Raw genomic sequence first — 24468 nt, 5'->3', positions numbered from 1 at the left:
ATACATTCTATCTTTCAATTGTCATCTGTGTTCTTACCCACTTTAACTGATCATTCTAAAGGCAAACATCTAGAAAGTTAAATACTTAAATGTATACCCCAATACTGAAACACCTGCAGTTGCCCCCCCCCCCTTTAGTTGACATTTCCCAGATTAATACCCCCCCAAAAAAAATCATATTACCACCTTAAACATATTAAGTACACCTACATTACACAGACAAAAAATATTTTCCTTTTTTTCTGTTTATTTGAGTATGATGAACAAAAACAGTATCTTCAGACATAAGGCATTCCCAGGACATCCAGTCTCACTGAAAAATAAAATAATAAATAAAATGAGTCTAAGTCACCAACTCCATTAGTTTTACATACATCCATGAGCTTTAACACAAATTGTGAAATAAAATGTTGAATTATTTCATTGAAGCTTACCTGGCTCAGAATGCAATACATGCAATAATAACATACACTGACAAATATTTCTTTATGTATTAACACAGTAAAAGTATTAATACTACATCAGTACCAATGCACATTTCAAATGTTATGAAAACTAAAATCCAAGCAACTTCAGCCAATTATATTAAACAAGAGGCAAACAGAATTTAGTATTTTAAATATTAAAAGCAATTTCATAGTTTAAGTCTTACGATTTGGATAGTTTTATGCAATACAATCTTAGTCAAAGTGGGAATTAATACAACATGTACATTAAAGTGTTATCAATTTATCATGCAGGTAATTCAATATAGTACAGTACAAGAAATGAAACAATTGTTATATACAGTACAATGCCAAAGAACAGTTGTGCACCACCTAGAACATAGGCCATGCAAGATGACAGTTATTGGTAAGTTTCTGGCAACCAAACTAAATGTCCAATTGTGGACTTAACTGTTTTTTTTTGTTTTTTAACACTCATATTATATTTATTTATTTATTTTAAATCAGCATAGATCGTAGAAAACCAGCTTCCACATTTTCCCCCTAACATAACATTTAAGTAAATAACAGAAATAAAGCGTAGTGAAGAACATAAGTCGGTAGGTGGATTATGCAAAGCATTAAGCAGTTGGTATGTAAAACAGCTAGAACTTCAAAATACAGGTGAACTTATAAATGGCACACCATGCTAATTTTTTCAATACCTGCTAAAGAAACTTCACTTCTGAAAATCCATGGAAAGCAAAAACAAAAAAGCAAAATAAATTGATGGGTGAAGACAAATGGAGGCCCAAGTACTATTTGGAGGGTCTTCATGCTAGGGTCACATTTTAAAGACTATGTGTTTTTTTCTACATATTAAAAGTACACGATGCAGCAGAATCAACACCTCATATCCAATATACACAGGTAAGTTGGTAAATAAGGAAGGCATCTGCCATTCATAAAGTATTCTATAAACTAGTTGTTATATAGGAAAATGATACGGGAAATTTAAATACTGAAAGGTACCAGATTACAAAAGCACTAGATAAGTGGTCCTAATATTACAATCCTCAGGCCACATAGGGTCCCTCCAGTTTGCCAGAGCAGCAGCATATCGAACCAGCCTGCAAATTTGAAGCACTACGATGAAGGTAGTTTCAGTGGCATTTGTAAAAGGTAAGTGAGAAACTGTAATTTCATAAAGGTGATTATAATATCACCTTGTGGCCCTGACAATTCTGTAATTACCAATGTGACCAGGCAAATATTTTTAATAAGGACCACTTGCACTAGAGACTAGTTAGGACTACTAAAGTGTAACAGAAAGTTAGAAATTGCCAAGTAAGCACAAAACTATTTTAACAGCATTAGTGGTTACTAAATTCACACCCTAGGCTCTGTGCAAGCCCCAAAAACTACAGGGCTCCTACATGGAAATTACATTTACCTTCTATGGTCCAGAAGAAAAAGAAAAAGGATAGGAAAGATAAAAGCTGATTAAAGCAATTGTAGAATTATGGAAAATGCATAGTGGATTAATAACACCACCCTCACATTACAAATGCACTTTACTCTAGCGTTGCCCGTCTGACCTAAACTGATTTTCCCCAGGAAATGGAAAAAGCCAAACAGCATTGAATTTAGGAGGAAACCTTACATCTACATTAAATACTGCCTTTTCCAGAAGATTTGAAACTGGGTAAAAGTAGTCACGACAACCTAAACCTGTACAAAAAAATAAAAATCACATTACCTTTTTCCCAGCACCAACATTGGCCTTAGCTGTACCCCGAACTTTCTTCATTCTGTTCTTTCGTTCCTTACGCTGCTTTCTTGAACTCTTCTTCTTCTCATACAGACCGTGCTGTTAAAGAAAGGAAAAAGGTCAATAAAAACCACAACACAAATACAATCTGCAGACCTGAATACAGATCTCTACTTCTATTTACTAACATTTGCCAGCAACAGCCAACTTACTTTACTACCAAAGAACATTTTCTAACAACATAACTACTTTCAATTCACAAAAGAACTGCGATATATAAGGAACTGATTAAGTATTTCTGCAGCACACAAGCACAATAAAAGAGAAAAAGAACTTACCCTGGCCAGTCTGTGTTTGGGTTCATTCTTCTTTGCGTAATCTAAGGAGTCGTAAACCATAGCAAAGCCTGTTGTCTTGCCACCACCAAATTGAGTTCTGAAGCCAAACACAAAAACTACATCTGGGGTGGTTTTGTACATTTTCGCTAGCTTCTCCCTGATTTCTGTCTTGGGAACAGTTGCCTTACCAGGATGCAGAACATCGACAACCTGGAAAAAAAAACCCAAAACATTAAAGATTTACTTTCCATGTGTTCAAATTCAAAACATTACACCCAACTAAACCAACTGCCTTCCATAGACACCATGTCAATGTTTTTCCACTAGTTCAGACTCAATTTCCCTAGTTCTCATAATTTAAAGCCTACAGTTTAACAAAGTACTAAAAGTCTGAAGAGGGAAACTTACCATTTGCTTTCTCTGAAGCAAACGGTTTGTCATAAACTTCCTGGTTCTGACAGTCACTGTGTCGTTCTGAAAAGCAAAACAAACGTTATTTTGACAAAAAACGTATGATTTCAATGCAAGGTTTTTGTTTATTTTGCAATCCTTCAATGACAGAACATTCTGACCACGTAACTGTCATTGCATTGCGATGAAACTCCTGTTCAGTTACATCGTGCTAACATGTGGTCATGTTTAGTTTAATTAACAATCCAGAAATGCCGTACGTTTACATTACTAATTGGTCAGGCACATCTACACGAACAGGAGACACCTTTCTAACGCTACACCACGACATGCCATTTTAAGTTACCGGCATTTCTGGGTAATAGCAATTGGTTTAAATTGTCCAAGTACCTTAAATATGATACATGACTACACATTTGACAGTACAGTTGTAGCTCTCATTTTCAGAGCTTGCAGTGGCAATACCAGTATTAATGTTGATGTATTAAAAGTTTCTGCAAGGACGTGACCACAACATACACAGGCATGTAAAATAGGTTTAAAGAACACTTTCTCCCCTTTCTTTAGATTAATACAACTGCTTAACGTTCATTGTGAACTAACTGTAAGTGTTACGTGAGACTTAGGCCAAAGGCTTCGGTTTGGGGACTCGAGAATGAAAACGTGTTTTATTTATTACATGTGTGCAATTTTATTAAATACATTAGTATCCAGTTAAATGACAATGTGTATAAAATGAAAATACTACAACTTGTGCACGATGTAGTAGATAAACGATGGATTTTGATCAGATTGCAATGGTGCTTAACTCACCATCCTGCCTGCTACCCCTCTGAGCGATTTGGAAAAGAAAGAAGGACCCTAAGGCGGCCAGCCATATGCCTGTACGAAGACGGAGCGGGTAGTCTAAACAAATTGCCTGATTGAAATTGACTCGGGACATTAACAAACAAACAATCCGCACATTATTATTATAGCCTACATTTGTGAAGACTTTAAAGTGTCATTTTAAATTATGTATTGTCACTAAAACTGCCACAAAAATCAAAGAAACGACTCAACTGTACAGAATACATTTCTAATAGAGGCACACCATATTGCTTGATGTTGAGTGTACTTTTTTTCTTTGTTAGTATGCAATGTATGGAGCAATACGCACGTATCTATTGGAAATTATATACAAACAAAGTCAGTCGTGTAAAGATGTAATACTTTAAAAGTGTCTAATTGGGGCAAACCTAGCACCCGCTTTGTATTATTGTTACACCAGTTCTCACTACAATAAAACTAAAAGTAGGGATATGACACCGTTATATGACCATGATTATTATTATTTTTTTTTTTTTTTATTGGACTGATACCATTTACGTTCTATGTCACTCTGTAAACCTAACTGGCAAGTCTTTCTATTACATCATATGCTGTGATACATACATTTCCAGGCTTTGCATAGCCCAGAGGCCAAGCAGTCTTGTTTTACAGACAACATTTTAAAGGCAAACTTTTAAAAGTTCAGAGATCCAGCGGTGTTTACCAAAAACATATTTGTATGTTAAAACATCAAAATGTACATGCAATATTGAAAAAAAGTTTAAAGTACTATAATTAGCTAGAACCATAATATCACCTTACTGTTTTTGACAATGGTTGAGATGCTACATCATACTTTGAATAAATGATAATTGTGAAAAGTAACCAATATTATCTATACAAGTAAATACATTTGCTTATTATAATGCACTGCGTTTAAAAATCAAGAGAACTCTGTAGTTTCAACTTAGCAACCACAGCAATGTTCATTTTATTCCTGTTACCACCAGATGGCAGTGTTCAAAATTGGAACGTTTATTTCGGTACCACTCTGCGTGCGCATGCCTCTTGATGTTTCCCTTTCGAAGGTTAAAGGTTAAAAGCTCAGACACTGCAGTATTGTACGACATGGAGAAAGCCAGTGGGGAGGGCTTTCGGCATGTGATACATTGATGCAAGAACAGCAATAGAAATTAATGTCTGAATATAAAAGTAATAGTGACGTTAATGTTTTTTAAATCATAACGTGGTTGACAAAAAACTAATCATGGTGAAGGAACAATTTAGAGAAACAGATGTGGCTAAGAAAATGTAAGTGTAAAATAAATACGAATAATAGTTTAAACTGGTGATAGTAGTACTGCAATTGCCAGTTGCATTATATAAAAAATTACATTCCATTCTATTTACAAAGTAAAGAAGGTATAAGCTGAGGGATAAATGGGGGTGCATAGTGAATCCTGATGTGGTCTGAACGATACCAAAAGTACCAAAACTACCGCGGTAACTGAAACGCATCATATTCATTAACTTTTTAGAAAGTACGTATATTGAATACAGTGCCAAGAATTAAGATGAGATATAGAAAGCATTGCAAACGTGATTCTAGTCAAGTGTTTGTGTGTGTGTGTGTGTGTGTGTGTTTTATCCGCACAGATTAGTAAGTCAAGTTATACTTGGTGTAACGTCGTTAGATGGCTTGAACATCTGTTAAATAATGTAATTATTATCCATTGTGCTTCGTTATGTAAACTTATTGAAACGAAAACACTGTACATAATAACAAAGGTGTAGGATTATTTGTTCCATGAATAGAAACTCGGCAAGGTAGTCTAGCAAATAAATCCAATTGTATTTTCATTCAGGATGTAATATCGTACACGTTTGTTTTTCTCCGGTATTTAGAAGCCACATCTGTTTTGGAATGAAATCTGCTGAACAGATGCGGCAGCAGGCGCACCTCCAGGTTGTCAGTAAGAACCTGTACAGTCAGGACCTCAGCCACACTCCTTTGCCCTATGGCGTGCTGGATCATCGCATGGTAAGGGACGACCTGCTGGATGTGTAGTTGTGTGCTTTGTTTACTCTTTGTGTAGCAACTTAATGTATGTACTACTGGGCATGTGTGTTGACTGCACAAGCAATACCAGTAGCTTTGTCTTCTATTTGTAAAAGGCCTAGGACACATACAGATGTTGTATTACTTTATTTTAGGGTACAAGTGAAAAGGATCGTCCATGCGAGACCTGTGGAAAGAATCTTTCAGACTGCCTCGGACACTATGGATACATTGATCTAGAGCTTCCTTGTTTCCACATTGGATACTTTAAAGCTATTATAGGTGTCCTGCAGGTAAGATAAATGCGGGCAGGTCACGTGACTGCTGGGTGGTTGTCTTTGTAGTTCAACAGTTTTTAAAATGAAGTTTATAGAATGGCAACCCTTTAAACAACCTAGTAAAAGGTATAACAAGTGTGTGTTTCTGTTTAGATGATTTGCAAAACATGCTCCCACATAATGCTTTCTAAGGATGAAAGAAAACAGTTCTGGGATTTTTTGAAGAAACCAGGGCTGACCTATCTTCAAAAACGGGGTCTAAAAAAGAAAATCTCAGACAAATGCAGGAAAAAAACCACCTGTTCTAATTGTGGAGCTTTTAATGGTAAGCATATAACCAGTTTAATAAACAGTTTTGTTTGTGGCTTCACTGGTACATTGTCTGTAAATAAAGCAGTTAGGACATACCCTCATGTGGACTGTACATTTTATAACGGCAGCAGTTTTGTCATTCCAGGAGAATGCTTTACTTGCTCACTTTGTGCTTGGAAAATCAATAAAAGTTAGATGTTCTGGGTTTTTGTCATCTGTTTCATTGTGTGTGTTACTTTGAATTGCACTCTCACCTGTTGCAGTGTCTTCCCCCATTTAATTGCATGACTGAAATGTAATTATTGTTTTTAGGTCCAGTCAAAAAGTGTGGCTTGTTGAAGATAATCCATGAAAAGTACAAGACGAATAAGAAAGTGGTTGATACAGTTGTGACTGATTTTCTTCAGTCATTTGATATAGCAATAGAGCACAACAAAGAAGTGGAATCGTTGCTGGGGAGAGCTCAGGTGGGTCAAGCAATAAAACATTTTAAATGGGATTTTAGAAGGTGAAATTCACTAAGGCAGTATTCAGACCGGTGACCCAAAGATGAGCTTGCTGTCTACATGTATTGAACTCCAAACAGCATGTTATTAAAGTTGGATTTACGTCACTTATTACATTATTTCAGTTCACTTCTTCATACTCTTAAAGAAGATTGTGTAATTCCATTGCTTAAAGGTGGCCTACAGGGTCCTTGAGCCAGTCTTCACTCTTTGTTTAAATTAATGTAAGTTAATATAAATTGCAACATACCGGTACACTATTTCTGCTGATAATGCTGCGTCATTTGATTGAAATGTCACAGGGTAATTTACAGACTACATTTTAGGTTTAACACAAACATTACTACTGGTAGTTATTTCAACCTGTAAAGAACGTATTTTCAAATAGAATGTCATTTTGAAGGGTAGGTCTTTGGAAACTGTCTCCTGTTACTAATACTTCACATACAGATTATTTTAATTCCTTTACCTTTTAAGTTGTATTGGTGTTATGGTTTGTCTGTACTGTTTTAACTTGTCAAGACCCCAGAACATATAGATGTATTTTTGTTTTCAGGAAAACCTTAATCCGTTGGTGGCACTGAACATGTTTAGAAGGATCCCCTCTGAAGATGTTCCTTTGCTTTTGATGAACTTGGAGTCAGGGAAGCCTGCAGATCTAATTCTGACACGACTGCTGGTCCCACCTTTGTGCATCAGGCCATCCGTGGTCAGTGATCTTAAGTCTGGAACCAATGAGGATGACCTAACTATGAAACTGACTGAAATCATCTTTCTCAATGATGTCATCAAAAAGGTTTGAGAAAAGAACAGAATGTAAGCTTCTCCACGAATAAAAGCACATGCACTTATGTGCAGGAAATTGAAGCAGAAGACAGATAAAACCAAAAGCATAAAAAACAATAATGCATAAAAATGGCATAGGTGAATGTGCTTATATTCACAATAATACAGTAAGTCTACATTACTGTGTTATGAAATGGGAACACTTTATTTGAACTTGCAATCATTGATGTTATTTTACAGATCATTCAAGTATATAGGTCCCAAAGTCCTATTCTGTAACCGTCCATTAATATTAATGTGTGGAACTTAATTGCATTTTCTATCCCTAAACAGCACCGAATGTCTGGAGCAAAAACTCAAATGATAATGGAGGATTGGGACTTTCTGCAGTTGCAATGTGCACTGTACATCAATAGTGAGCTATCAGGAATTCCACTCAATATGGCTCCCAAGAAATGGACCAGAGGCTTTGTGCAGAGGCTCAAGGGAAAACAAGGTCAGTGAATTTGAATTGGTTTATCCATGATGATTATCTGTACTTGGTGTTCGACTTTCAAAAAACCTTAAGAAAATATTCAGCATGAATTTGATTTTAAGGGCCCTGTCCTTATGACAAGAGGTGAGCAGAAACAAGCAACTGGTCTGATGTCATTTGGCTACTAAGACAGCAAGATTTCACAGTCACAGTGACTCTTCAGGTCAACATAGGGAGTGTGATGTATCTTTCCCCACCTACAGATTTTGCCCCCCTACCACCAACACATAACTGTAACAGTTTGCTTACAATTTATTTATGTTCCAATATCAGGACGTTTCAGAGGAAACCTGTCTGGAAAAAGAGTTGATTTCTCTGGCAGAACAGTTATCTCTCCAGACCCAAATCTGCGAATCGATGAAGTAGCTGTGCCTATCCATGTGGCCAAGATACTGACCTACCCTGAAAAGGTGACCACTTTTATCACTTTGAGAGAGAGAGAGAGAGAGAGAGAGAGAGAGAGAGAGAGAGAGAGAGAGAGAGAGAGAGAGAGAGAGAGAGAGAGAGAGAGAGAGAGAGAGAGAGAGAGAGAGATGAGAGAGAGAGAGAGAGAGAGGAGAGAGAGAGAGAGAGAGAGAGAGAGAGAGAGATTAATTTATTTAATAACTGGCCTCATTTCCAACAGGTGAATAAAGCAAATATAGACTTTATGCGAAAACTTGTTCGACAGTGGACCTGAGGTCCATCCTGGAGCAAACTTTATTGAGCAGCGACATACAAACATGAAAAGGTAAATTTAGACAGGGAGAGTGACATAATGTCTCTTGGTATTGCCCGTTCTGTCAGAAAAATACAGAATACTATTGTGAAAGACCTTTGCTAAAAAATAATACAGATTTTTTGCATTCTTCAGATTTTTGAAGTATGGCAACCGTGAGAAGATGGCCCAGGAACTGAAGTTTGGGGACACTGTGGAGAGGCATATGATAGATGGGGATATTGTGCTATTCAACAGACAGCCGTCTCTGCACAAGCTCAGCATTATGGCTCACATTGTATGTTTCCAAACAGCATTTTTCACCTGCTCGTGCTGTTCACTTTCAATAATTGAATTATATGCAGCCAAGGCTGGGATAATTAATGCTACACTTGCCATTTCTCAATCATATTAATCTCCTTTAGTTTTATGTTGTCTGGCTGTTAATTTTTTTTTTAAATCCGTAATCTACTCTTGATATTAAAGCCTTGCTTTTTTTGTAGGCCAAAGTAAAACCACACAGAACGTTCCGATTTAATGAATGTGTCTGCACACCGTATAATGCTGATTTTGATGGTGATGAAATGAACCTTCATCTGCCTCAGACAGAGGAGGCCAAAGCCGAGGCTCTTGTTCTCATGGGGGTAAATATGAATGGAGCATGTCTGTCAAGATATAGTGTGTGATTTACTTTTGGCTAGTTTAGTCTCCCAGATACACTAATGAAACATGAAAAAATATTTTATTGGTGTGTTATAAAATTAATAAGTACATTCTGTTGCAGACGAAAGCCAACATGGTAACTCCCAGAAATGGAGAACCACTAATTGCTGCTATCCAGGACTTTCTGACAGGTGACTGTTCATTTAACCTATTACCTTGAGAAGATGAATCAAGAGAAAAAGGAAGATTTTTCCTTTCAATTCATTACTGTACGTGAGCATAAACAATGAATGTGATCTACTTCTCCCCTTTGTGCATAAGATGCAGTATCTTTTGTCAGCATTGGTAATTTTATGGTAGTTGAGAGGGAAACACAAGGTTTGGACATTAATCCTTTTTAGTCTATCATTTTAGTCTTAACTTTTGAAATATATGTTTTATCATGACATTTTAGTTTTCAGGCACATTTTAATTTATAATCCTTGTTTGAAAAAGGGTTGTTGCTCCCTGAATTAATTTCTTTGTCAGATAAATCACAGTTAACCAAAAGTAAATCAATATAGTATTTTATTTATGTACCTATATTAGAGATTGTAGTTACAGTACAGTAGATGTCACACTTCAGCTGTATGTGTTCCCTTTATCTGTAAAGGCATTCTAGATCTACTGTACATCATTAACATTATTTTTCTCATTTAAGGTGCCTATCTCCTTACACTGAAAGACACTTTCTTTGACCGATCAAAGGTTTGTCAGATAGCTGCGTCCGTTCTTGTAGGGAAAGACGAAAAGATAAGGGTTCACCTTCCACCTCCTGCAATCTTAAAGGTACTGAGAACTGTATGATTGAATATCACACATTTTGTAGCATGTTTGTAATAATCAGGTTATTAGATTAACGCAATCTTAAAGATGTGTAAATTGAAATTAAGAAACAGATGTTATTGTTTGCATTGCATAGCAATAACATGTAATTTCTGAGTAAAGGATAATGGCATTATTTTAGTATTTGTGAGCATTAAACACTGATTACAGAAAATATATATATATATATATATTTATATACTTTTTTTTAAAACCACAGCCCATAACCCTTTGGACTGGTAAACAGATCTTCGGCCTGATTCTAAAACCCAGTAAGACATGTCCTGTTAAAGCCAACCTTCGCACCAAAGGCAAGCAGTATTGTGGCAGTGGAGAGGACCTCTGTCGGAATGACTCTTGTAAGCGTAGTCTGTATCATTAATGAAAATGTAAATGTTTAATTTATGTTTTTGCAAAAAAAAGTGAATAATCCCATGTAATTGCTCCTAAAACTTTGATTGTGGTGTATTTATATAAAAAAAAAAAAAAAAACCCAGCCAAACTTTAACCGCTTGTTGTTTTTTACTGCTAGTTGTTGTGATTCAGAACAGCGAGCTGGTCTGTGGCAGCATGGACAAGGGAACCCTGGGTTCTGGGTCCAAGAATAACATCTTCTACATCCTGCTGAGAGACTGGGGCCAAATGGAGGCTGCAAACGCCATGTCCCGTCTGGCCAGACTTGCTCCAGTCTATCTCTGTATGTCAATACTTTACAGTTTTAATAAACAGTTGCATAAGCTATTTGCTCCTTTTTATAGGACGAATTCTCAATAATTTATTCCCAGTTTGTTTTAAAAAATATTTTAAAGAATGACATTGTTTGGCAGAATATATTAAATAGATACATACTTAAATACATTATTCTAAAGTTAATTTACTTGGATACATTTTTTTTACTTTTTTTTTTGTTTGAACACATTGTTTGTTACTAATTTGAAACCCACCTTAGCCAGAAACTAGGTCTTGGTAACACCTGGAGATATGTGCCAAAACTATATTTTTGTTTTCCTTTTTAAGCAAACCGTGGCTTTTCGATTGGGATTGGTGATGTGACCCCTGGCCGGGGGCTGCTGAAAGCCAAACATGACTTGCTAGAAGCTGGATATAAGAAATGTGATGAGTACATTGAGGCTCTCAACACTGGCAAATTGCAGCAACAGCCTGGGTGTACAGCGGAGGAAACACTAGAGGTGACAATGCAATTCATTTAATCTGTAGCAGAAGCATTTGTTTACATTTTCCTCCACTGAATAAAATTGTCAGTGACTTAAAATATTTTATTGCATTCAAAGCCATTCCGAAATGTATATTGAATTACAGTTGGATTGCTTCATAATAGCACATACGAGCAAATAATTTGGTGTGAACTCTCCACTGCTCTAATTGTAGTCATTTTGTTCAAAGCGTCATGTGTTTAGAAACTAACCTTACCCATTTAATTCCAGGCTCTTATTCTGAAGGAGCTGTCTGTTATCAGAGACCATGCTGGCAGCGCCTGTCTTAGGGAACTGGACAAGAGTAACAGCCCGCTGATCATGGCGCTGTGTGGTTCAAAAGGTAGGTAATTAAATGCCTTGTTGGAAATGTGCAAGTCCTTGTGGTCCGCCATGTAGATGTGTAACTCTTGATTCATTTATTCCTCTCTTAAAGGGTCATTCATTAACATATCACAGATGATTGCCTGTGTAGGACAGCAAGCCATCAGTGGGTCTCGAGTCCCTGATGGCTTTGAGAACAGATCCTTGCCACATTTTGAAAAGCACTCAAAGGTTGGTGATTGTAGATTTACAAGGGTCTGCTTGCTGCCACTTTAAAATCCTAAAATCGAGAACATCGTTGTAAGTTTTAACACTTTGTAACAATAATCTGTGTATAAATGTGGCCAATATTAACCTCTTATAATGTATTCTTTTTTTTATACATGTTTCTTTAGATTTTGTGACCATAACAATCGAAACATCTGAATAAAGTCTGATTTTCACTTAGCAGCCACTTGGTGTCACTATTGTTTCTTTGTTTGCATTTGTTTATTCTAGTTTTCTTTGTGTTACAATGTTATGTTTATGGAACAACAACAATCACACCCTTTTGCTACATTGTGTTTTTTCTGTTAATGAAAGCACTTTAAATAATTTAACCCTAAAGTGGTGACATTTATTTTATTTGCTGGTATTTATTTTAAATAATTCCTTTAATAAAAGGAATGCTGTCTTATTAACCAGACCTATTCCCTACAGCTTTATCTGACTTCAAGGGGAAAACATGTGGAAGGCTATACCATCAAAAGTTGAGACTTCAAGTTGCAGTAATAGCAGAATTGTTCTACAGACATATAGGGTAGTTTTATGCCATTGGATTTTTTGAGAAAATGTTGACTGCTGAGATTATACTTAGGTAAAGTTCTAATATACACAGTATATTTTATGTAAAAAGTGTGTATGATTTGATTTGTGTGTGAACTATATTTTGCCTTTCACAGCTCCCAGCAGCAAAAGGCTTTGTTGCAGACAGTTTCTATTCTGGTTTGACTCCCACTGAGTTCTTTTTCCACACTATGGCTGGTCGTGAGGGTCTGGTGGACACTGCTGTCAAAACAGCTGAAACAGGATATATGCAGGTATGCCAAGTGTGGAAAGCTACTGGATTTAGTAATCCTGTAAATCAAGATAAATGAGTGCCGTGTTTATTTCAGTAACACTTTATTTTTATTTATAGAGGCGACTTGTGAAGTCACTTGAAGACTTGTGCTCTCAATATGACCTCACGGTCCGGAGCGCCACTGGTGACATCATACAGTTTATCTATGGGGGTGATGGATTAGATCCTGCAGCAATGGAAGGGAAAGATGAGCCTTTGGAATTCAAGAGAGTGCTGGATAATATCAGAGTAAGCCTCAAAAATGCATTGCAAGTAAGGGGATGGGGATCATCAGCATAATCCCTTCCAGTGTCCCCTACAGTTTACCCATTTAATTGAACCCCCATGTTTGTGCTGTAATGATGATTATTAATCCTTTGTTACTCATTTTTAATGTAATTGTAACCTACTGCAATTTCATGCTGTTAATGTATTTAGGCTGTTTATTCCTGCCACGATCAACCAGCCCTCAGCAAGAATGAACTGGTTTTGAATTCAGAATCTATCATGAAGAGGAGTGAATTCTTGTGCTGCCAAGATAGCTACCTGCAGGTCAGTCTTGTGCACAATACCTTTTAATTTGATATAATACACCACAGGCAATGCCATTTAATCCCTCGCAATTTTACTTTTTACCCTTTTAACAAGACCCTGTTTAATTTTTTTTTTTTTTTGTACGCATCTTGCCCCTTGAATCTTTAATGTCTTTTCCATTTATCTTTTGAAGGCCTTAAGTGAAACAGGTTATAAGAAATGTTGAGGTACAGTAAATGCAGCATGCGTATGAGAAGTGTGAGCTTGATATGTTTTTATGCTCCTCTTTCCAGATACAACACTAATTGTTGGCTGGTGTACGCTGTAAACTGATTAGTAATGGTTTACTGTATTTAATCCCAAACTTGCCCATTTTCGATCTTTTTTTTTATTTTTTATTTTTTTTTTAAAGGTGTTATTGAACAGGCCTTCTGGTTTACAGAAACATTTCTTACCGTTGCTGTCTGTTTGATGTAAACCCTGCAGCCTGTTCTGTATCATAACTGTCCTTTTTACAAAAGTTCTGCTAATGAGAGACTGAAAAACTTAACCTAACCTAAAAAAAAGTTCACATAAAATTTTTTTTGTTTGTTGTTTCCAAGGAAATCAAAAAATTCATCAAGAGTGTTTCAGAAAAGATAAAAAAGACAAGAGACAAATATGGCATAAATGACAATGGAACAACTGAGGTAATGTTTCTAAAATGTTGGAGTTAGCTTGCCTTAATCGGAATGCTTTCCGGAGATATAAATACACTTTCATATTACCAAATTACTTTCTTATTTATGTAGCCAAAGGTTCTGTATCAGCTGGACAGGATCACACCAACCCAGCTGGAGAAGTTCTTGGACACTTGCAGAGACAAGTACATGAGGTAATAAAATACTGTCCTGTACGCTTTTATTCCCCCTACCCAAGGAGAGGCACATCCCCGGCAACAAGGCAGCCAGCCATACATATTTATTTGTGTCGCACTTCCTCTGTAATTACATGTATATCTTGCAAAAAATATTCTTTAGCATAAATTTTAGATTTTACTGGATCCAAATCTGGGCATAAATGGATAATATATACTGCCTGTCTATGTCGGTAACATTTTTACATTGGGCTGCTTGTCCAATTATGCTGAAACTTGCGAAGGATTTTTTTCTGTGATTTTATTCTTTTAATGTGGAGGGTGGGTTGTGTGTTTTTAAAGTATAATAGCTTCTATCTAATAGCTTCTATCCAGGAGTATGTAGCTAAGCAAAACAGGTCTTGCAGTGTCTTAAGTTTTTCAAGTTGTTATAGGAATCTGTGTTAGGTTTATTTAAATTGACAAATCTTTCCGTTTGTGTTTTTGCTGATGTGTTGTCTGTCTTTGTGCAGAGCCCAGATGGAGCCTGGGTCTGCTGTTGGTGCTTTGTGTGCACAGAGTATTGGAGAACCTGGCACGCAAATGACCCTAAAGACCTTCCACTTTGCCGGTGTAGCTTCTATGAACATCACTCTTGGTGTACCCAGAATCAAGGAAATCATTAATGCATCCAAAAATATCAGGTAAATCAAATTAATTTAATGTGGCTAATTTAAGTAAAATTGGTTGTGTTAATCTCACAGCTGCTGATTTGAAACCTTTCAAAAAAGATTAATAAAAACTCAAAGCTGTTAAGCCCAATTTCTGTCAAGCTTGCACATTTTTCAGGTCTGTAAGTAGAACTTGAAAGAAACATTAGCAGCGATTTTTAATTCCATTACCAGTTATTTATTTTTTATTTATTCATTAAAATCAATGTTGAAGTACTATTTAATCATGTTAACATCTGTTCTATAACTGGCAACCTTTCAAAGATGCATTAACACTTGTAAAGTTGTTTCAGAAAATAGGGGAAAAAGAACTATTGTGTATTTTCTTTACTTGTATATAGTACCCCAATTATCACAGCACACCTGGATATGGATGATGATGCTGACTTTGCACGCCTTGTAAAAGGAAGAATTGAGAAAACCCTTCTAGGAGAGGTATGAATATATTGAGAGTAAGGTGTGTTTGTAGATATCCGTGTCAAAACATTTTGAAAGAACAACTGATTAGCTGCCAGACTGAAATATATTATTTAATGTGAACACTCACACTCAACATATGTCAAGTTTAATCAATAGCAGCAGTTTATTGAATACAGAAATATGAAAGAACAGAAATCTCAAAAGTCAGAGAATTCCTAAGCATGTGCTATGCATCACAAATAATCCGTAGCGTCAAATCTTTTAATCAAATTTTATCTAAGTACTGCATACTTGCTACAGATAGCAAGTTTACTTTAAAAGCTCTTCGTGTAAATAGCTCAAGGTAATCTAACTTTCAATTACTTCCAGGTTTTTTCAAAGTTATGTACCTAGTTAATTCAGTTTCATGTGGAGAATGTAACTTGGATTATACTGAACAGTTCCAGGCAATGCTGACTCATTCACAGTCTCGTAGAACTTGTTTTGTTGAATTGTGCCATGAAATCCTCTCTGCAATGATTCTTTAGTCCAACGGATCAACGCAGTGTTTATGCATTGTCCTATTTAATTCTGTAGCCACTTGTTCGTCCAAACAGTCCCTTTAATATATGGCAGGTATATTTCTCACCCTGCTGTGGTCTCTCTCTCTTTCTCGCCACCAGAAGCCAGAATGGACCGTGAACATCAACTGTTATTTATTTATTTATTTAACCTGCTCCTCTGGTGTGCACTAGATTATGACATTCATATTGGCTTTTAAAACTATTAATTTTCATTACCCGTCTTCTCTCTTCTTGGTTAAAATTGAAGCCGGAAGAAAAGAACAAAAGTCCAAGTTTTTGTATTCTTACTGTTTATTGGTAAGATTGTTTGGACTGCGCAAAATACAATGTGATTTTGTCGTCTCCCTATTTTCTCAGATTTCAGAATACATTGAAGAAGTCTTCCTTCCAGACGACTGTTTTATTCTGGTGAAGTTGTCGTTGGAAAGAATAAGACTTCTGAGGTTGGAGGTATGTTAAAACTAGATGTGTCACTGTTAATATTAGCCTTTTGCTCTTTTCAAGGCACTACAATCCAGTACCAAGGCATGAATTTAAGTTCATGAAGGGCAAGGCAATATTGCCTTCAGTGGGCATGAAAATCCAGGGGCACCAAGGCAGTTCTAGGAGGCAAAGAGGCAAAACAAAAATCCAACCCTAGGGCACCAAGGCGATTCCGTACTCATTCATAAAACAACTAAAAAGAAATACAGTGAGCCTATAGTGTTCATTATCTAAAAAGTAAAAAAAAAAAAAGGCTATATGGAAGTGATCAATTTTTGTCAAAGGATGGATAAGGGTGTCTGCTAAGCAAATAATTAATAATAATAATAATAATAATAATAATTGTTGTTATTAATAAAAAATAGCATAATTAATAATAAAGCAAGCTGTATTTGAATTTATTGGGGCCATAATATTCATTCTGCTGAAATGGTTCAATTTGGACACTCGATTCAAGAAAAAAAAAGTGGAATGCTGCTTTTGAGTAGACACATTCTAACACTTTACTAGTTAAACAGAACGACTGTGTTTCGATTACTAGTGTTCTCTCCAACTCGTTTCATAACGTATGTCATAGCTACTAGCTCCTTGTGTAAGAATTTGAACAAAATTAATTATTATTTACTTACTGTGTTCATGTTTAGCGTGGATGTTTCGGAGCAATAACCCAGCAACGGTCATTGAAGTGTCCATATAAATTAGCAATTTTATATACGCTGAAGACCGAAAAGGAGTTATAATGCGTATTGCATGTTGCATTTTAAAATTGCAATTTTAAGCATAGAATCAGGTCTCCTTATTCCACATATGATCATAGAATATATTTGTGTAGTGTGATGTACGATAGGTGACTTTTACTAAGCTGTAAATTAAAATATATACGGTATATATATATTTGAAGGATATTCACAAATCCATATACAGATTGCTTTACTTCATTTAGTATAATGTGGTTCTATGGAACATTCTGATTTATATACACTGTGGTAATTTGCTCTATTCATTAAAATTAATGTACAGTATAAATAAACAGCTCCTGGACCAAATTCTCACTACTTAAACATCTGAGAGAGGACTGGGAGGAGGTGAGATTTGTCGGTGAAATAGCGGTTGTTATTATTATTTGATGTTAGTATTCAGGGATGAATTGTACACCCATTTCCTACCTGAACATCACATCAATTCTGGAACACTTAGCTGCCGCTTTAGCCAACTCTTCCTCCTTTCTTTTAATTCGCTGCTGGTTTGGCATTGCTCACGGTCGGGAAAAACCACACAACTCCAGTGACCCTGCCAGACAACAACTCTGTGACTGAACTCCCTGGAATCTAATAGCGCCCCTCCCTCTGTTAGCCCGTTATTAACCAATGGTACGTCATTCTCATGGCTTAGTGCTGGGAGGTGTATAGTAAAAAGAATGGCAACAATAATACAGCATAATAATGAGTCATTTTCTCGCATGACGAGATTAGACGAGACAGAATTGAATTGTGACAGAACGGGCCAGCTGACGTTGAGCAAGTTTGTGAATGGGTTGGGATCAGATGTGCTGGTGACGGACATGAGCAGCAATGACAGCGGGCACGGAGGCAACTTTTGCGGCACGTTTTTAAAATTTGGAGAGGCATTGCGGTAAAACGGGTGGGCAGCACGGCAATTGCTTTCGGTGCCGTCGGATATGTCGCGGCCTGCAGTACTTTGTTCCGGTCTGATCCTAAATCACTTAATTGGACACCTTGGTTCAAATTACCTGGCTGGAACAAGGCTCTGAATTGCAAGATTCTATAATTCAGCACGTGGTTTGTAAATGAATCCGAACTGCAAGCCATCTTAATAAAGATAAATTATGTATTCATCATGAAACTGTCTAACTATTAGTTCATATGTCTGCACAGGTTAATGCAGAAACTGTCAGATACTCTATCTGCATGTCAAAGCTACGGGTAAAGCCTGGAGACATTGCAGTCCACGGAGAGGCAGTTGTCTGTGTCTCACCTCGGGAGAACAGCAAGAGTTCCATGTATTATGTTTTGCAGACCTTGAAAGAACTACTACCAAAGGTAACACTGAATTGGTTTTAATAACAAATTATATAAAAACCTGAAGGCTTTGTATTCAGACTACTAGCATCCTGCAAAGATATGTGAGCACACAAGCACATAGAAACCAGTGGACTTGTCTGTGTGACTAAGTCTCTTCATCTTGAAGTGTTCCAGTCTCTCAGTACATTATTTCCTGCATGTGTGTGCATATCTGGAAATAAAGCTTATCAAGAGCCAGTATGGCTGATTTGAATGAAAACATGAGTGCTAAGAGTTTAATTAGGAACAAACAAGAAAACGTCACTGAACATATTGGCTAAGCCGTTCAAATTAACCCTTTATTTCCAGGCTATGTTCCCATACTTATTTAATGCCTGTTTTCTCAATGTCGAATATATTGGACGCTGGGCAACAAAGGGTTAATCCCTAATTTTTTCTTCCCAATTTGTCAAAATCCCAAAAAGTCAAAATCCACAACATGGTGCTTACAGCATTTGAACCACTCACAGGATGCATCCTGCACTCCAAGTGTTTCCTTGTAAATGTTTGTATGAGTGAGAAAAAATATTATGGCTCCCATGTAAGTTTTACTTCTCCTAAATATTCTTAAAACACACCCTTTACAAATGCGAATCTCTCCTTGCAGATTGTGGTGCAAGGTATTCCAGAAGTTTCAAGGGCAGTCATTCACATTGATGAAAAGAGTGGAAAGGAGAAGTATAAGCTTTTGGTAGAGGGAGATAACCTACGAAGTGTTATGGCAACTCATGGAGTCAATGGATCAAGAACGACTTCCAACAATACATTTGAGGTAATGTAGTGTTGTGTGTGTGTGTGTGTGTGTGTTTTTTTTTTTTTTTTTTCCCAGCAAGATAGGTATTTGGATTACATTTATTTATTGACTTGTATTTAAAATGTTATGTATTTGTTCTTTGCAGGTGGAGAAAACTCTGGGTATTGAAGCTGCTAGGTCAACTATCATCAATGAGATTCAGTACACAATGGTAAACCATGGAATGAGTATCGATAGAAGACATGTTATGCTGCTTGCAGACCTCATGTCCTATAAGGTTTGTTAGTTTTGAGAACATGATTTAGAATATTCATAGCACCTTGGGGATGCTTTGTCAACACTGTTCCTTTTATTTGATTGCCTCCACCCCAATCTGTTGAACTATTTTGGCCTTTTATTAATACTTGTGTCACTAAAAAAAAAAAAATATACTAATTGTATTTTGGTGTTTTTTTAAGTTTTGGTGTTCCTATTGGAATACATTGCCTGTAGAAATGGCTGGGAGTTTGTTTGTTTTTCTTCCCCCAGAAGTTGAATGTGTGAAATGTATTTGTGTGATACAAGAGCAATTCTTTGACCATTATAGATCACTCCAAATATACATTTTGTCTCCAACAATCCAGGGTGAAATTTTAGGAATCACAAGATTTGGTCTGGCAAAAATGAAGGAGAGTGTTTTGATGCTGGCTTCTTTTGAGAAAACTGCTGATCATCTGTTTGATGCTGCATACTTTGGACAAAAGGACTCTGTTTGTGGTGAGTATTTTTGTTTAAAAGAGTTTAAGAGAAATAATATGTTAAAAATAACTTAAATTGTAGCTTTCTTGCACAATTGATGAAGTAAAAGGAATAGCAAGGAATTGATCATTAACAACCAGAGCATGTTAAGCAGTAAGCATCTCTATGTTGGAGGCAACGAAGTGTAGTGTTGGTGATATGATAGATTAAATAGAAAACCTACCTTTTAAATAAAAAAAGTTTTATAGAGCAAATGCACCTGTTTGAAAGAGTTCTAATAGGAGTATTTTAATAATGTACACAGTGTAAATATAGATTATTGCCACTGGCAATGTAAACATTGTATTCATTACTTGGGGTGAAGCATGTGTGAATACAGTTGTTTTAGGTGTTTTAGTCTATTTTTGATTAACTTTGATGTTATTGATCTCATTTATTTCTGTCAATAGTGTCTCTTCAATAATCAACTGCATTTGAAAATGTTCTCAATTAAATTCAGTCTGTTTTATTTTTTACCCCAGGTGTTTCAGAGTGCATTATAATGGGGATACCAATGAACATTGGAACAGGGCTTTTCAAACTTTTACACAAAGCTGACAAGGATCCAAACCCTCCAAAGAGACCTCTGCTTTTTGAGAACAGTGATTTCCACATCCCTATCACCACGTAGCAGTACCGGAAAAGACAGTCATGAATTATTTTGTTTGTTTTATTTAGCTTATTAATTTACTAAAGCGGGTAGAATGAGTCATGTCTATATACTTGAACCCCCCAAAAACAAAACAAAAAAAAAAACAACCTATGTGGTTGAAAGAATTACTTTACAGAAGACTTTTTGTTGCCAATTCCTGTTTGAAGGGTAGCAGAAATCCATACCCTTATGTACATGGATCATATAGAAGACAGTGACTGCACATCAAAAAGTATATTTCAGTTTTGTCACTTTTTGTAACTACAGTATAGTAACGCCGTGCTTAAGTACATTTTGATAATATGGTTTTGTGAAACCATGGGATCTTCAGTAACAAAAACGAATTGTTAACACATCCTTGGGGGAATAGGATAAATGTGTTCAATAAAGTTACTTTATTTATAGATAGATCGATAGATGTAACTACACACTTTATAAGTGCTGAGGTGATAAACACATCCCCTTTATTCTCGTTTGATAAGGCACTTATATATTTGAGCCCACTTTGCTCTTGCACTTCCACTGTAACTTTTTATCCAACCACTAGAATGTCATTGTTTTGACTGCGTATCTTGACAAACCTTAACCTAAAAGTAAATCCATGGAGACTACCTGCTGTGAATTGCCAGCATGCAGACTGTTTTTATAATTGAGCTAGGTTCACTTCAATTAAGACAACCTTTGCATCAATGTTGCATGGTACAATAAAAATCCCCCCCCCCCCCCCCCCCCCATCTAGCAGAAAGCTAGGTCATGCACCAGATGCAACTGTGCTTCTTCTCAATGATCCTATCCTCGGTAAAATACTATTTCTTGTGTTACTGGAGTTGCCTTGATTAGTGACTTGAGTTTAGGAAATGGTTCTGTGTGTTGTGCTGTCAAAATAATTGATCAAGAGGAACTGGCGTAGATTTAAATTGGTTTCCTTCTGATGGTAGGTAGAAGAGTGGAGTGGAATAGCTTGTAAAAGTGTTTGTTTTTTTGTAAATAAAATCATTCCTTTTTTTTGTCTAAACTAACACATTAAAGTAAAATATTACTTTAAAAGAATAGTCACTGATGAAAGGGGGAACCAAAAGGAAATAAGCTTAAGCAGTTACCGCTGTTTTCTTACAGCACCTACAATTGTTATTGATAGGGATCATTTGGCTTCTGTTACAATATAATCTCCCATTTCCAATGTTGATAACATGCACTGACAAAACAGCTGGGTATAAGGAGTCCATACAAGAGTGCCCCCTCCAGAGTAAATGAGATTCTCCATGTAAATGAGTGCTGGTGTGAAGAGTGTGAGGTTGAGGGATTGTTACCTCTGTTCATTGGGATGTCTTGTCTCTCCCAGGGTCCACCAGAAACCTTGCTGCCATTGTATAATTTTCTATTAAAGGTGGTGCTCTAAAGAATATTGTGTCTTCATAATTCTGTCCTAAAACAATAAAACAATGTTGCCTTTCTGAACTGTCACATGGTCACTTCACATGGGAATACATCAACAGGTTTTTGGAAGAGTTGGAGCTGTTTTTGAAATTGATGGAATTCCAGCTTTCCATTGTAACAAAATATGCCTTACTCCCATAATACTGTGTGGGACTACCAAAGAAAGGTTACTTCTGATCTTGTTAGAAGGAGAGCATGAAACAATGGAACTGGATTGTGAGGCAGGCTTGGGTTATCTGTAGTGCTGGGTGGGTTGGTTAACAATTGAAAGGTCCTTGGATGATGGCTGTATTCTGTAGAGTCTGCTCTGAGTTCATCAAGGTCATGCATTGAGGAAGTTGATTGGAAATGGACCCTGCTGAAGGATTCAAGCATTCACAATTTCCCTTCCTAGGATAAAAGCAAGCTGTTTGTTTTTTAGTCTTTGTTTTATTCTAGATCTAGTTTATAAGTGGACTATTTCTGTGTTTGTTAACATTGGATTCTGCTTCATACTGGTCCCTATAATGTGGCATGTATGACTGAATAAAGTATCAGTTAATGTCAAGTTTTATCACTCAATAGTGCATAAGTCACCACTTGAAAACTAAGACCGTCACAAATGCGGTATTAGTAGTCACGTTTGATCCATTTGAGCTGCCATTTAATGCAGAAGGGAGGCCAATTTAATGATCTAAACAGTGGAGGATCGAAGTAATGCTGCTCTTTACCACTATATTAATTCAGCTGAGGTTTAATGACCCACTTATTAACGTTATAACAAAAATATAGTGAAATGAGGTTTGTGAAAAATAAGGTTTATTAATTTTAGGACTGAGATATTAAGATCTGCTATTTATATTATAAAAATCCCTTGTGTTAAATTGCAGGTTGATAAGATTTTTTTTGTTGATCGAACACTGAAATGCGCTACATATTAAAGAGACAGAATTATACGATATGCTTCCGTTGTCTCCCCCAGTCACCTTGCAGTCAGCAGGAAGTCCAGATCTGTAGATGACAAACCCAACCCAGCCCATAGTCCGCATTATTGTCTTCTACCATCACTGCACACATTTGAAGTGAGTAATGGCTATCTGTGGGCTGATTGTGAAACACAGTATTTCCTACTGCAGAAAAACATTAATGTGAAGGTGGACAGACTAGTGCATACTGACTGTTTTTTGTGGAAGAAATGTACCTCTAAGAAACCAGATTCCCAATTCTTACAGCTTAGCCCACTTCATAAGCCTCCCCGAAGTGCAACTTCCATGTGAAAATCTGTCATTACAGTTTCTTTAATTGCTCATGTCTCATAAACCATTTGCAAAGTTGTCTTTTTAAGGGAAATCTTAAGGCAACATTTAACAATACCCTCCTTCCCTATGACCAGTCAAGTAATATGTCTGCCATATTACAGTTGTGGGACCTTTTGGTTTTCTAGGTGATAAAGACTAAGCACTTCATATTACATAAACAAATGTACCCTAAAATTTTCTGGATAAAGTTCAATCATGGGTATCTTACAAGAGGATTTTAACCTTTTGTTGCAGTAATTTTGCAAAGGAACGACTGCCCACTGCAATTATAAACTACCAATTCCTTTACATTTGAGCCAAGTCTCTTCCTAATTTAAACAGCCTATCTTGCAATGAAATGTCAGTGGCAGACTTGAATGCATTGATATTGTGTTACCTGTTAGCTTCCATTATATCGACTGTAATTAAACAGCCCTATGAGATAAGGGCTTATGTTGTTCATTAGTGTTTTATCACGGCTGGTTAGTTACAAACTATTGAACAAAATTATCTCTAAGTATCCTTAGTCCCATTGAAGAAGTAGCAAAAGTTAATTGATAGGGTTGTGCTCTTAATTGTCCAAATCCTTCTATAGTTTAAAACCAATAATTTAAAAAATGATTACCGTTTAATCTTTTTTTTTTTTTATCAACCTCACAGAATGTACTTACTCTTTTCAAATATGTTTACATTTTTCTTTGGATAAAACTCCTTTTGTTCAAGGATAAGTGTGCGATGGTTGGTACTCATTGATTTGCTGAAGGCTTATGCAAACAGTTCATGTATTCATGAAATATTTTCTGTGGACTTTGAGGTAAACAAGATGGATTTA

At 36.3% G+C, this 24468-nt stretch overlaps 2 protein-coding genes across 3 annotated transcripts; one reads left to right on the top strand and one right to left on the bottom strand.

The window, feature by feature from the left end:
* Positions 1-229: 229 nt before the first annotated feature.
* On the bottom strand, positions 230-3843 carry LOC117417986 (small ribosomal subunit protein eS24). 2 transcript variants are annotated; one of them, XM_034030456.2, is made up of 6 exons: positions 3759-3843; positions 2943-3008; positions 2535-2744; positions 2185-2295; positions 1151-1170; positions 230-313 (listed from the first exon to the last, which is right to left on the bottom strand). In XM_034030456.2, the coding sequence occupies exons 1-5, from the start codon at positions 3759-3761 to the stop codon at positions 1165-1167; spliced, it is 396 nt and encodes a 131-aa protein (XP_033886347.1). In that variant the 5' UTR covers positions 3762-3843; the 3' UTR covers positions 230-313; positions 1151-1164. The 2 variants fall into 2 exon arrangements, with proteins under 2 accessions (XP_033886347.1, XP_033886348.1); XM_034030457.2 differs by lacking the exon at positions 1151-1170.
* Positions 3844-4869: 1026 nt separating this feature from the next.
* Positions 4870-22325, top strand: LOC117418466 (DNA-directed RNA polymerase III subunit RPC1-like). The gene is given in 32 exon segments (XM_034031554.3): positions 4870-5066; positions 5661-5796; positions 5970-6107; positions 6246-6417; positions 6717-6871; positions 7467-7706; positions 8030-8192; positions 8505-8641; positions 8857-8898; positions 8900-8961; positions 9085-9226; positions 9432-9572; positions 9713-9782; positions 10292-10419; positions 10676-10814; positions 10988-11152; positions 11473-11645; positions 11901-12012; positions 12106-12224; positions 12935-13072; positions 13171-13341; positions 13531-13644; positions 14229-14315; positions 14418-14500; positions 14995-15165; positions 15534-15627; positions 16533-16625; positions 18554-18718; positions 19347-19511; positions 19639-19770; positions 20117-20249; positions 20753-22325. Coding segments are annotated over 32 exon segments (4173 nt in total). The 5' UTR covers positions 4870-5022; the 3' UTR covers positions 20902-22325.
* Positions 22326-24468: the final 2143 nt, after the last annotated feature.

This window comes from Acipenser ruthenus, chromosome 13, assembly GCF_902713425.1.
Source record: "Acipenser ruthenus chromosome 13, fAciRut3.2 maternal haplotype, whole genome shotgun sequence".
Taxonomy (NCBI): domain Eukaryota; kingdom Metazoa; phylum Chordata; class Actinopteri; order Acipenseriformes; family Acipenseridae; genus Acipenser; species Acipenser ruthenus.
This window is presented reverse-complemented; position numbering and strand designations above follow the sequence as displayed.